Source organism: Neoarius graeffei, chromosome 13 (assembly GCF_027579695.1).
Source record: "Neoarius graeffei isolate fNeoGra1 chromosome 13, fNeoGra1.pri, whole genome shotgun sequence".
Classification (NCBI taxonomy): domain Eukaryota; kingdom Metazoa; phylum Chordata; class Actinopteri; order Siluriformes; family Ariidae; genus Neoarius; species Neoarius graeffei.
In genome coordinates this window covers 26,445,277-26,457,064 of record NC_083581.1, presented here as the reverse complement: position 1 = coordinate 26,457,064, position 11,788 = coordinate 26,445,277, and the positions used below count along the sequence as shown (strand labels likewise).

The 11,788-nt window shown below is 46.5% G+C and overlaps 1 protein-coding gene across 1 annotated transcript in view; it reads right to left on the bottom strand.

Annotated features, from left to right (window-relative positions):
* Positions 1 to 1,153: 1,153 nt before the first annotated feature.
* The window catches only part of LOC132896522 (protein FAM3A-like), a 39,382-nt gene continuing 28,747 nt past the window's right edge, over positions 1,154 to 11,788 (bottom strand). Inside the window, exon 10 of the mRNA XM_060937423.1 lies at positions 1,154 to 1,617. Within this exon, the coding sequence (XP_060793406.1) occupies positions 1,474 to 1,617 (144 nt within the window). The 3' untranslated portion in view covers positions 1,154 to 1,473. The remainder of the gene's footprint in view (positions 1,618 to 11,788) is intronic.

The following is an 11,788-nucleotide window of genomic DNA, read 5'->3' as shown; positions in this document are numbered from 1 at the left end:
CAGTTCCTGGAGCTGGCTGGCTACTATCGTAGGTTCATACCTAATTATTTGGATGTCACCAGCCTGCTAACTGATCTCACTAAAAAGGGAGCACCAGATCCGGTCCAGTGGACGGAGCAGTGCCAACAGGCTTTCACTAGAGTAAAAGTTGCACTGTGTGAGGGGCCACTTTTACACTCCCCTGACTTCTCTCTCCCCTTTATTTTACAGACGGACGCATCGGATAGAGGGCTGGGGGCTGTTTTGTCCCAGAAGGTGGAGGGTGAGGAGCTTCCTGTGCTGTACATCAGCTGCAAGCTCTCAATGCATGAAAGCAAGTACAGCACCATTGAAAAGGAGTGTCTGGCCATCAAGTTTGTGGTCCTCGCCCTCTGATAATACCTGCTGTGGCACCCTTTCACCCTCTGTTCAGACCACACACCCCTCCAGTGACTCCACTACATGAAGGATGGCAACACGCAGACCACCCATTGGTATCTCGCCCTCCAGCCATTTAAATTCGAGGTGGTCCACAGGCTGGGGACGCAGGTGGTGGTGGCGGACTTCCTGTCCCATCGGGGGGGGGGGGGAGTCTGCTGCAGGCTGTATGGCTCCCCAGGCTGAGTTGGGCAGTGGGGGTATATGGCAGCGGGGACGTGGCCAAGCATCAGTTTGTGAATGGAAGGCAGGGTCAGGGAAGGTGAGTGGTCAAGTCGTTACACCTGTTGTCAATTAATGTGTGTGTGTGTGTTTGTTGCAGTGATGGTGGAGCATACAAGGAGGGGGAGAGCAGGGAAGAGAGCCCCTGAGACCACGACTCTGTGTGTGTGTACGTGCGTGTGTCCTAGAGTGAGCAAGTGAAGCTGAAAAGCTTAAATAATCATGGGTGTAAACATTATCTCCCACCTGCCATACTTCTGTACTCCACCCACATCAGGGAAACTGTTACATGTGGAAATAAACATACAACAAAAAAAATCCAAAATGCTAATCATAAGCTTGGTATGACTTTCACAGCAACTATGTACCATACTTTATTTAAATTATGGCAAAGATGTATTAGAAATCTAAGACAAAAACAAGCATTCATAATTGTATAACACTAGCACTCTCGTACACCAGTTACAGGCATGTTTTTCAATACGATAAGTTTATCCATGAAGGACAATGTGCCTTTGGTCAACAGACACATGTTTTAATGACATATAAAATCAACACTTTACATATAAAAATGTGAGGGTTTATGGCTAGGATGCAACAGTTAGGTACAGTCATGACTGATATATTTTATTCTTGATACATAATAACCAGTATTCTACATATTTAATGGAAAAAATGAAAGTTTTTCCTTTTACAGTCCTAGAAGTGTTACATTTGTGTTGAGGCTCACTTTGTATTACCAGCTGGAATTCTTAAAAAAAAAAGTCTTTTATTAATAAGAAACTGTTCAGTGATCCATGTGTCTGATTGAACCGGTTTAGTCAGTAGTGAAGTTCATTGTGCATTTCCTTGTATGATGGTTGATGACCAAATGAAAGATTCATTGTTTAGGGGGGCACGTACAGGAATGCAGCCATCCAGCACCAAAGCCTGCGGCCAGCCCTCGTAGAAATTACTACTTTGGTTGTTCTTCATTTGCTGAGAGAAAAAGGGAAACAGAAAGGTATTTTGTGACACAGATTCAATGTAAACATGCTAAATGAATATTTTATTGTATTTAAAAAAGTCATCTACATTTTTAAACCTTTGTGGGGACAGTAAAGAGTTAGAAATTTCATTCAGTTTTAATTTTTCATTCAGTTTTCATTTGAAGTTATAGACTGATGATGATGATAGTTTATTTCAAACATGTAAACAAACAATGAATAAATAAGCAGATAACAAGAAAAACAAACCAGCATTTGCAACAAAAACACGTAAAAAGCCACTAAATTAGAAAATAAACCTTAAATAATATAGGTAATAATAATATATCAAAATCAAAACAAAAGAAAACAAGACAAAAATACAAACAAGGATGCACTAAGCAGTTTTGAGTTTACATGTCCGAAAAGGAGTGGGCTGAAGTAAAAACTTCTTTAATCCCACCCCTCTGATAAGCCATAACCTTATGACCACTAACAGGTGAAGTGAATAACACTGATTATTATACATACAGGACACTTTTTCCATGGAATAAAAACATGTATTCTATTCCCTTCTAGAGGGTTTCATTCATTTGGTTTGACAGCATGTTGTCAGTAACGGCTCAGAGAACAGCATTCAAACATGGCCACCCTGAACTACAACAACCAAGAACCACAGAGCCCTCTGTCACTGGACAGTGGTGCTTGAAAGTTTGTGAACCCTTTAGAATTTTCTATATTTCTGCATAAATATGACCTAAAACACCATCAGATTTTCATACAAGTCCTAACAGTAGATAAAGAGAACCCAGTTAAACAAATGAGACAAAAATATTATACTTGGTCATTTATTTATTAAGGAAAATGATCCAATATTACTGTGGCAGCGGGGGCGTGGTCAAGCGCCGGTCTATGACAGGAGGGTGGAGTCAGGGAAGGTAAGTGGCAGAATCACTACACCTGAGAGCAATTAACCTGTTTGTGTGTCTTCCCAGTGACCACGCCCTATATAAGGAGGGAGAGTGAGAGCGGAGGGAAGCTCTTCCTGACCCAGACGCTGAGAGTGTGTGTCTGAAAAGTCCACATTGATTGTTAGACTGAAAAGTATAGAAATAAAAACATTCTGTCAAACCTTATCTCTGTCCTGCCGTCCTCTGTGCTCCACCCACCAACTCTGAACTGCCACAGTGGTGCCGAAACCCGGGATCTGGAGCACAGCAGCCTCACAGCCCCATGGAGTCCTCCCCGTTCGCTGAACTGGTCCACGCCCTCGCCACGGCCCAGCAAAGCCAGCACCAGGTGCTACTCACCCTCCGAAAGGAGCAAGAACAGCGGTTCGAGGCCCTGGTGTTGGCCCAACAAGAAGATCGACAGGCATTCCGGCACCTCCTCGCGTCGGTGGGGTCCACCAGCGCTCCTACCGCGGGCCCATCTCCCCTCACCGTCACCAAGATGGGCCCGCAGGACGACCCCGAGGCGTTCATCACGCTCTTCAAGCAAGTCGCCAAAGCCTCGGGGTGGCCGATGGAGCAGCGCGCGGCACGCCTTCTCCCCCTGCTCACGGGAGAGGCACAGCTGGCTGCGCTACAGCTCCCCGCCGACCGCTGGCTGGCCTACGCGGACCTCCGCCGGGCCGTCCTCCAGCGCGTGGGGCGCACCTCAGAACAGCAGCGCCAGCGCTTCCGCGCGCTGCGCTTGGAGGAAGTCGGCCGGCCGTTCGCGTTCGGCCAGCAGCTCCGGGACGCCTGCTGGTGGTGGCTGAGGGCCAACAACCGCGACGCCGAGGGAATCATCGACCAGGTGGTGCTGGAACAGTTCGTCGCTCGCTTGCCAGCAGGAACTGCGGAGTGGGTCCGGTGCCATCGCCCGGCGTCGCTGGATCAGGCAGTCTAGCTGGCGGAGGACCATTTGGCGGCTGTCCCGGCGGCAGGACAGCAGATGGCATCTTCTCTTCTCTCCTCTTCTCTCTCTCTCTCCCCCTCCTCCTGTGTCCTGTCCTCGCCCCATTCCCCCACCGCGGAGGCGGGGGCCGGCACCACCCCAGCTGGCCCGCCGCACCCGCGGTGCACTCCCGTTTCTCCCTTCTGTGTCTGTCTCTCCCCCACCTCAGGTGAGTGAGCCCCAGATCACCAGTGCAGAGGGAAAGCCCGGGCTGGTTTGCTGGTGCTGCGGGGAGCCGGGCCACCTTCAACAGCAGTGCACGGCAATGGAAGTGGGCGCGGTGGTTCGGATCCCCAACGCGCCAGAGGCCGCCCTCGATCGGGCTGGAGCGTATCGCATACCGGTGAGTATCCAAGGGGATACATATCAGGCATTGGTGGATTCTGGTTGTAACCAGACCACTCACCAAAGCCTGGTTCAAAATGAGGCACTGGGGGGAGCACAGGGGGTGAAGGTGTTGTGTGTGCACGGGGATGTTCACCACTTCCCTTTGGTGTCGGTCCACATTATTTTCAGAGGGGAAAAATTTATAGTGAAGGCGGCGGTTAATCCTCGCTTTACCCACTCTTTAATTTTGGGGACTGATTGGCCGGGATTTCGGGGTTTAATGACACACCTAGTAAAGAGTGGGTCCTGCCATTTGACAGGGGGAGGTCCCGGTGTCGCTTTGGCGGGAGCAGCTGTCGCAGAGCCGTCTACTAGAGGTCTGCGCGGGTCGGATTTTTCAGTCCCGCACCCGCATTGTGCAGTCCCACTCCCGCCCATGCCCGCAAAGAATTATGATTTTCAGTCCTGCTCCCGCCCGCGCCCACAAAAAAATTATGATTTTCAGTCCCGCTCCCGCCCGCGCCTGCCATATTTTGTCCCGCTCCCGCCCGCAAATCCCGCATGATGCAGACATTCGCATTATTTCTCAGGAAAGTTCTTGTCTTGACAGCGTGATAGTGCCCCGCCCCCTACTTTGAGTGGATTTCAGCATAAATATCTACAGCTCATGTTGTTATTATTTACCTTGTTTTGGAATTCAGCATGTACTCTCTCTAATAACAATAATAATAATTAGTGCTATCAAACAATTAAAATATTTAATCGCGAATCACACATTTTTATCATAGAAGAAACCATTGCAATTCTCTGATCAGCATAAAAAAGTGAATGGGCTTGCTTTGTAGCAATGGTGTGTGTGTGTGTGTGTGTGTGTGTGTGTGTGTGTGTGTTTTATTGCAAAGCAGAGTTAGTAATAGAAGTGAATTGATTTACTGCTTGCGTTAGTATACAATTTTAGTCAGAGAGACATGTTACACAGTGACGATAGGCTTGACTCAATGCTATCCCAGAAATCCTTCCTTTAATATGCAAATTTGGCCGCCTCTGATTGGACGGCCAAATTTGCATATTACATATTATTATTATATAAAAATTATATATGATAGACATAAATTAATAATTTATACATTTTTATTTCAAACACATTTTTAGTTAGCGGGACTGCAGTTTATCACCGCTCCCGCCCGCGCCACATATGTGCACTCCTGCTCCCGCCCGCGCGCGCATATGTGCACTTCCGGTCCCGCCCGCGCCCGCAATGAGCTTTCAAAATTTGTCCCGCGCCGCACTGCTTTGCGGCGGGTCCCGCGAGTCCCGCGGGACTCCCGCGGGAGTGCAGGGCTCTACCGTCTACGTCATCTCCGCGTCAGAGTGAGGAGCCGCCGGCTCCTCCTCTCTCTACTGGGGAATCCCTCGCGGATTTCCCATTAGAACAATCGCGAGACGAGACTCTGCGACATGCGTTTGACCAAGTGAGAGTTATCAATGGTCAAACGCTCCACCCAAATGCCACCCCGTCCTTCCCCTACTTCGCAATTATGAAGGATAGGTTATACCGAGTGACGCAGGACACTCAAACTAAAAAGTGAGTTACGCAGCTTTTAATTCTGAAGAGCCGCCGGGAATTGGTATTCCAGGCGGCTCACTTTAATCCCATGGCTGGACACTTAGGGCAGGATAAAACACTAGCCCGAATAATGGCCCGATTCTATTGGCCGGGGATTTGCGGCGATGTTCGTAGGTGGTGTACGGCATGCCGCGAATGCCAGTTAGTGAATCCAGCGGCCATTCCAAAAGCGCCTTTGTGCCCTCTTCCATTAATCAAGACCCCGTTTGAGACAATTGGGATGGATCTCGTCAGGCCATTAGATCGGTCAGCACGAGGGTACCGCTTTATATTAGTTCTGGTGGACTATGCAATGCGATACCTGGAAGCAGTGCCTCTGCGCAATATCTCAGCACGCAGTATTGCAGAGGCGCTCTTCCGCGTCATCTCCCGAGTTGGAATCCCGAAAGAGATTCTGACTGATCAAGGCACTACATTTATGTCACGGACACTGCGCGAACTGTATGGGTTATTGGGGATTAAGCCGATCCGCACCAGCGTGTATCACCCACAAACGGACGGTTTAGTGGAACGGTTCAACAGCACCCTCAAAAATATTATTAAAAAATTCGTAAGTGAGGACGCACTTAATTGGGATAAGTGGCTCGAGCCCTTGTTGTTCTCAGTGCGAGAGGTCCCCCAAGCCTCCACGGGGTTCTCCCCGTTCGAATTATTATATGGGCGTAAGCCGCGCGGCATCCTAGACGTGCTGCGGGAAAATTGGGAGGAGGGACCTTCACAAAGCAAAAATGAAATTCAATACGTTATGGACCTGCGCGCAAAACTCCACACGCTCACCCACCTAACTCAGGAGAATTTCCGGCAGGCCCAGGAACGGCAAGCCCACCTGTACAACAAGGGTGCGCACCTTAGAGAGTTCACTCTGGGAGATAAGGTACTCGTACTGTTGCCCACGTCGAGCTCCAAATTGATCGCCAGGTGGCAAGGACCCTTTGAGGTCACACGGCAAGTCAGGGACGTTGACTATGAGGTGAGGCGAACGGACAGGGGTGGGGCGCTACAGATTTACCACCTCAATCTGCTTAAGCTCTGGAACGAGGAGGTCCCCGTGGCCTTGGTGTCGGTGGTTCCGGAGAAGGCGGAGCTGGGGCCGGAGGTTCAAAAAGGGGCATTGGCATCACGTACCTCTCCGGTCCCCTGTGGAGACCACCTCTCCCCAACCCAACTCACGGAGGTCGCCCAGTTGCAGACCGAGTTTTCAGATGTGTTCTTGCCCCTGCCCGGTCGCACTAACCTCATAGAGCACCACATAGAGATGCCCCCGGGGGTGGTAGTGCGTAGCCGCCCTTACAGGCTACCCGAACACAAAAAAAAGGTAGTTCGGGAAGAACTTCAGACCATGCTCGAAATGGGCATCGTCGAGGAGTCCCACAGTGACTGGAGCAGCCCGGTGGTCTTGGTACCCAAGGCCGACGGGTCGGTCCGGTTCTGTGTGGACTATAGAAAAGTCAACGCAGTGTCTAAATTCGACGCGTACCCAATGCCTCGTATTGACGAGCTGCTCGATCGACTAGGCATGGCTCGCTTTTATTCGACACTGGATTTAACGAAGGGATATTGGCAGATCCCCTTGACTCCACTATCCCAAGAAAAAACGGCCTTTTCCACACCGTTTGGTTTACACCAATTCGTCACACTTCCGTTTGGGCTGTTTGGGGTGCCCGCTACGTTTCAGCGGCTAATGGACTGGGTCCTCCGCCCCACGCCACCTATGCGGCTGCCTATCTTGATGACATCATCATATATAGTAATGACTGGCTGATGCACCTTGAACACCTAAGGACCGTCCTTAGGTCGCTGAGGCGAGCGGATCTCACAGCCAACCCAAAGAAGTGTGCGATTGGGCGGGTGGAAGTACGGTATCTGGGCTTCCACTTGGGCAACGGGCAGGTGCGTCCCCAAATTAACAAGACTGCAGCAATTGCGGCCTGCCTGAGGCCCAAGACCCAAAAGGGGGTGAGACAGTTCCTGGGGCTGGCTGGCTATTATCGTACAGTAGGTTTATACCTAATTATTCGGACGTCACCAGCCCGCTGACTGATCTCACTAAAAAGGGGGCACCAGATCCGGTCCAGTGGACGGAGCAATGCCAGCGGGCTTTTTCTGAGGTAAAGGCTGCACTGTGTGGGGGGCCACTATTACACTCCCCTGACTTTTCTCTCCCTTTTATGTTGCAGACTGATGCGTCGGACAGAGGGCTGGGGGCGGTTTTGTCCCAGGAGGTGGAGGGGAGGACCACCCCATCCTGTACATTAGCAGGAAGCTGTCAGTGCGTGAGGGGCGCTACAGCACTATCGAGAAAGAGTGTCTGGCGATCAAGTGGGCGGTCCTCGCCCTCCGCTACTACCTGCTGGGATGCCCTTTCACCCTCTGTTCGGACCACGCGGCCCTCCAGTGGCTCCACCACAGTGGCATGAAGGATGCCAACGCGCGGATCACCCGTTGGTATCTGGCACTCCAACCCTTCAATTTTAAGGTGGTCCACAGGCCGGGGGCGCAGATGGTCGTGGCAGACTTCCTCTCCTGTCAAGGGGGGGGAGTCGGCTGCAGGCCGGACGGGGGTATGTGGCAGCGGGGGCGTGGTCAAGCGCCGGTCTGTGACAGGAGGGCGGAGTCAGGGAAGGTAAGTGGCAGAATCACTACACCTGAGAGCAATTAACCTGTTTGTGTGTCTTCCCAGTGACCGCGCCCTATATAAGGAGGGAGAGCGAGAGCGGAGGGAAGCTCTTCCTGACCCAGACGCTGAGAGTGTGTGTCTGAAAAGTCCACATTGATTGTTAGACTGAAAAGTGTAGAAATAAAAACATTCTGTCAAACCTTATCTCTGTCCTGCCGTCCTCTGTGCTCCACCCACCAACTCCGAACTGCCACAATTACATATCTGGGTCATTCCATGCCAAATCAACAAATATCTGAGAAATTTATGCTCGACCATCTCAGATTTCAATGAAATTTGGAGGGCTCAGACATACTATTAAAAGAAGTTAATCCCCAAAATTTGAGCTTCCTATCCCCAACAGTTTCAGAGATACAGGCATTTGAATTTTTTTTAATTTTTTGCATTTTGCTCAAAACATACATATTTCAAAGTGTAATATAATCTTTATTATGCAAGATAGAAACCTAAAATTTTGCACAGAGAGACTCAATGTCTTGTACTACAAGCTTCAACTTAGAATTTCAATGGTCATTGTATATTAGATGGTGATTTTAACAAGGAAATTAAAAAGAGAAATTTGCATTTTTAATTCATTCTGGAAGCTTGCCTGTGGCAGTAATGCTTAAACTAAGAATGTTATTCAAATCTACACAGAAATATCTACCAATTTCAGTTTTACCAAGTCTCCACTATTCCTAGTTTGTCTGTAATAGGGTTTTGAAATTCGCCGATTTCTAAAACATGCCATTTTCAGTAGCAAGAAATCCAATGTGGGATAGCAGTTAGGAAATTTGCTCCAAACTATACTGAGAGAGTGTATTTAACTTACAATTTCTGTTGTATATGTTAGTTTATGGCAGTCAGAATCTTTCTTTAGTCCAATTCCTATAGAACAGGGAGGAAGTTCAGCTATTTCTAGATGTCTAAGAACAAACTCATTTATACTGATCTCAAATTGAAAGCAACTACAATTAAATTCCCTAGTCAACTATTCAAAATATCCAATCCTTGCAAAGAAACACATTCAGTTAATAACATTGGTCAATTTTCTCAGTGCTCTGTATTACAATGTATTTAATATAATCCAACCAATATAATGTTATCTGAACAAGTATGCAGTTTACAGACTCTAAAACTATAAGATATGAGCCACCTGTTCTGGTATCAAAGGTCACCTATTGTGCTGTGTTGATATTGATAAGGCTGGCTGTTGACTGGTACACAATAGCTGGTCATTGATTGCTAATGTTACACAATCTTAGATTAAAATCAATTTACAAATAATTAATACTGAGCATTAATTGAAATTTTATTTAAAATTGAGGAAGAAACATGTCTCCTAACCTACTTGAGCCTTATTGAAGCATTTATTAACCCTCAAATATCAGTTATATGAAAATATATCAGTAATTCGAATTTGGTGAAAATGGATTTTTTAAACCCCTGTAGTTTAAAAATACTTGAGAGACACAGAACAAAAATTTGGAAATATAAAATATGGGTCTTGGGGACTAATGAAAAACATTTACAAGTTCCTAACTGCTATCCCACATTGGATTTCTTGCTACTGAAAATGGCATGTTTTAGAAATCGGCAAATTTCAAAACGCTATTAAAGACAAACTAGGAATAGTGGAGACTTGGTAAAACTGAAATTGGTAGATATTTCTGTGTAGATTTGAATAACATTCTTAGTTTAAGCATTACTGCCACAGGCAAGCTTCCAGAATGAATTAAAAATGCAAAAAATGCAAATTTGTCTTTTTAATTTCCTTGTTAAAATCACCATCTAATATACAATGACCATTGAAATTATAAGTTGAAGCTTGTAGTACAAGACATTGAGTCTGTGCAAAATTTTAGGTTTCTATCTTGCATAATAAAGATTATATTGCACTTTGAAATATGTATGTTTTGAGCAAAAAACAAAAATATTCGAAAAATTCAAATGCCTGTATTTCTGAAACTACTGGTGATAGGAAGCTCAAGTTTTGGGGATTAACTTCTTTTAATAGTATCTCTGAGCCCTCCAAATTTCATTGAAATCTGAGATGGTCGAGCATAACCTCTTGTTGATTTGGCATGGAATGACCCATCTGTGAGTGGCAAAAGTGTGTGAACCTCTAGGATTAGCAGTTAATTTGAAGGTGAAATTAGAGTCAGGTGTTTTCAATCAATGGGATGATAATCAGGTGTGAGTGGGCACCCTGTTTTATTTAAAGAACAGGGATCTATCAAAGTCTGATCTTCACAACACATTTGTGGAAGTGTATCATGGCACGGACAAAAGAGATTTCTGAGGACCTCAGAAAAAGCATTGTTGATGCTCATCAGGCTGGAAAAGGTTACAAAACCATCTCTAAAGAGTTTGGACTCCACCAATCCACAGTCAGACAGATTGTGTACAAATGGAGGAAATTCAAGACCATTGTTACCCTCCCCAGGAGTGGTCGACCAACAAAGATCACTCCAAGAGCAAGGCATGTAATAGTCGGTGAGGTCACAAAGGACCCCAGGGTAACTTTTAAGCAACTGAAGGCCTCTCTCACATTGGCTAATGTTAATGTTTATGAGTCCACCATCAGGAGAACACTGAACAACAATGGTGTGCATGGCAGGGTTGCAAGGAGAACGCCACTGCTCTCCAAAAAGAACATTGCTGCTCGTCTGCAGTTTGCTAAAGATCACGTGGATAAGCCAGAAGGCTATTGGAAAAATGTTTTGTGGATGGATGAGACCAAAATAGAACTTTTTGGTTTAAATGAGAAGTGTTATGTTTGGAGAAAGAAGAACACTGAATTCCATCATAAGAACCTTATCCCATCTGTGAAACATGATGGTGGTAGTATCATGGTTTGGGCCTGTTTTGCTGCATCTGGGCCAGGACGGCTTGCCATCATTGATGGAACAATGAATTCTGTATTATACCAGTGAATTCTAAAGGAAAATGTCAGGACATCTGTCCATGAACTGAATCTCAAGAGAAGGTGGGTCATGCAGCAAGACAACGACCCTAAGCACACAAGTCATTCTAACAAAGAATAGTTAAAAAAGAATAAAGTTAATGTTTTGGAATGACCAAGTCAAAGTCCTGACCTTAATCCAATCGAAATGTTGTGGAAGGACCTGAAGCAAGCAATTCATGTGAGGAAACCCACCAACATCCCAGAGTTGAAGCTGTTCTGTACAGAGAAATGGGCTAAAATTCCTCCAAGCCGGTGTGCAGGACTGATCAACAGTTACCGGAAACGTTTAGTTGCAGTTATTGCTACACAAGGGAGTCACACCAGATATTGAAAGCAAAGGTTCACATACTTTTGCTACTCACAGATATGTAATATTGGATCATTTTCCTCAATAAATAAATGACCAAGTATAATATTTTTTGTCTCATTTGTTTAACTGGGTTTTCTTTATCTACTTTTAGGACTTGTGTGAAATTTTGATGTTTTAGGTCATATTTACGCAGAAATATCGAAAATTCTAAAGGGTTCACAAACTTTCAAGCACCACTGTAAGCCTCACTCCCCAACCAGCCCATTGTGAAGTATTGTTTGGTGTTCTCTCCCATTCTTACTGAGCCGTTTGTTTTCCGATAGCCTTTCCAGTGTATTGACCTTGTTTCTGTTTT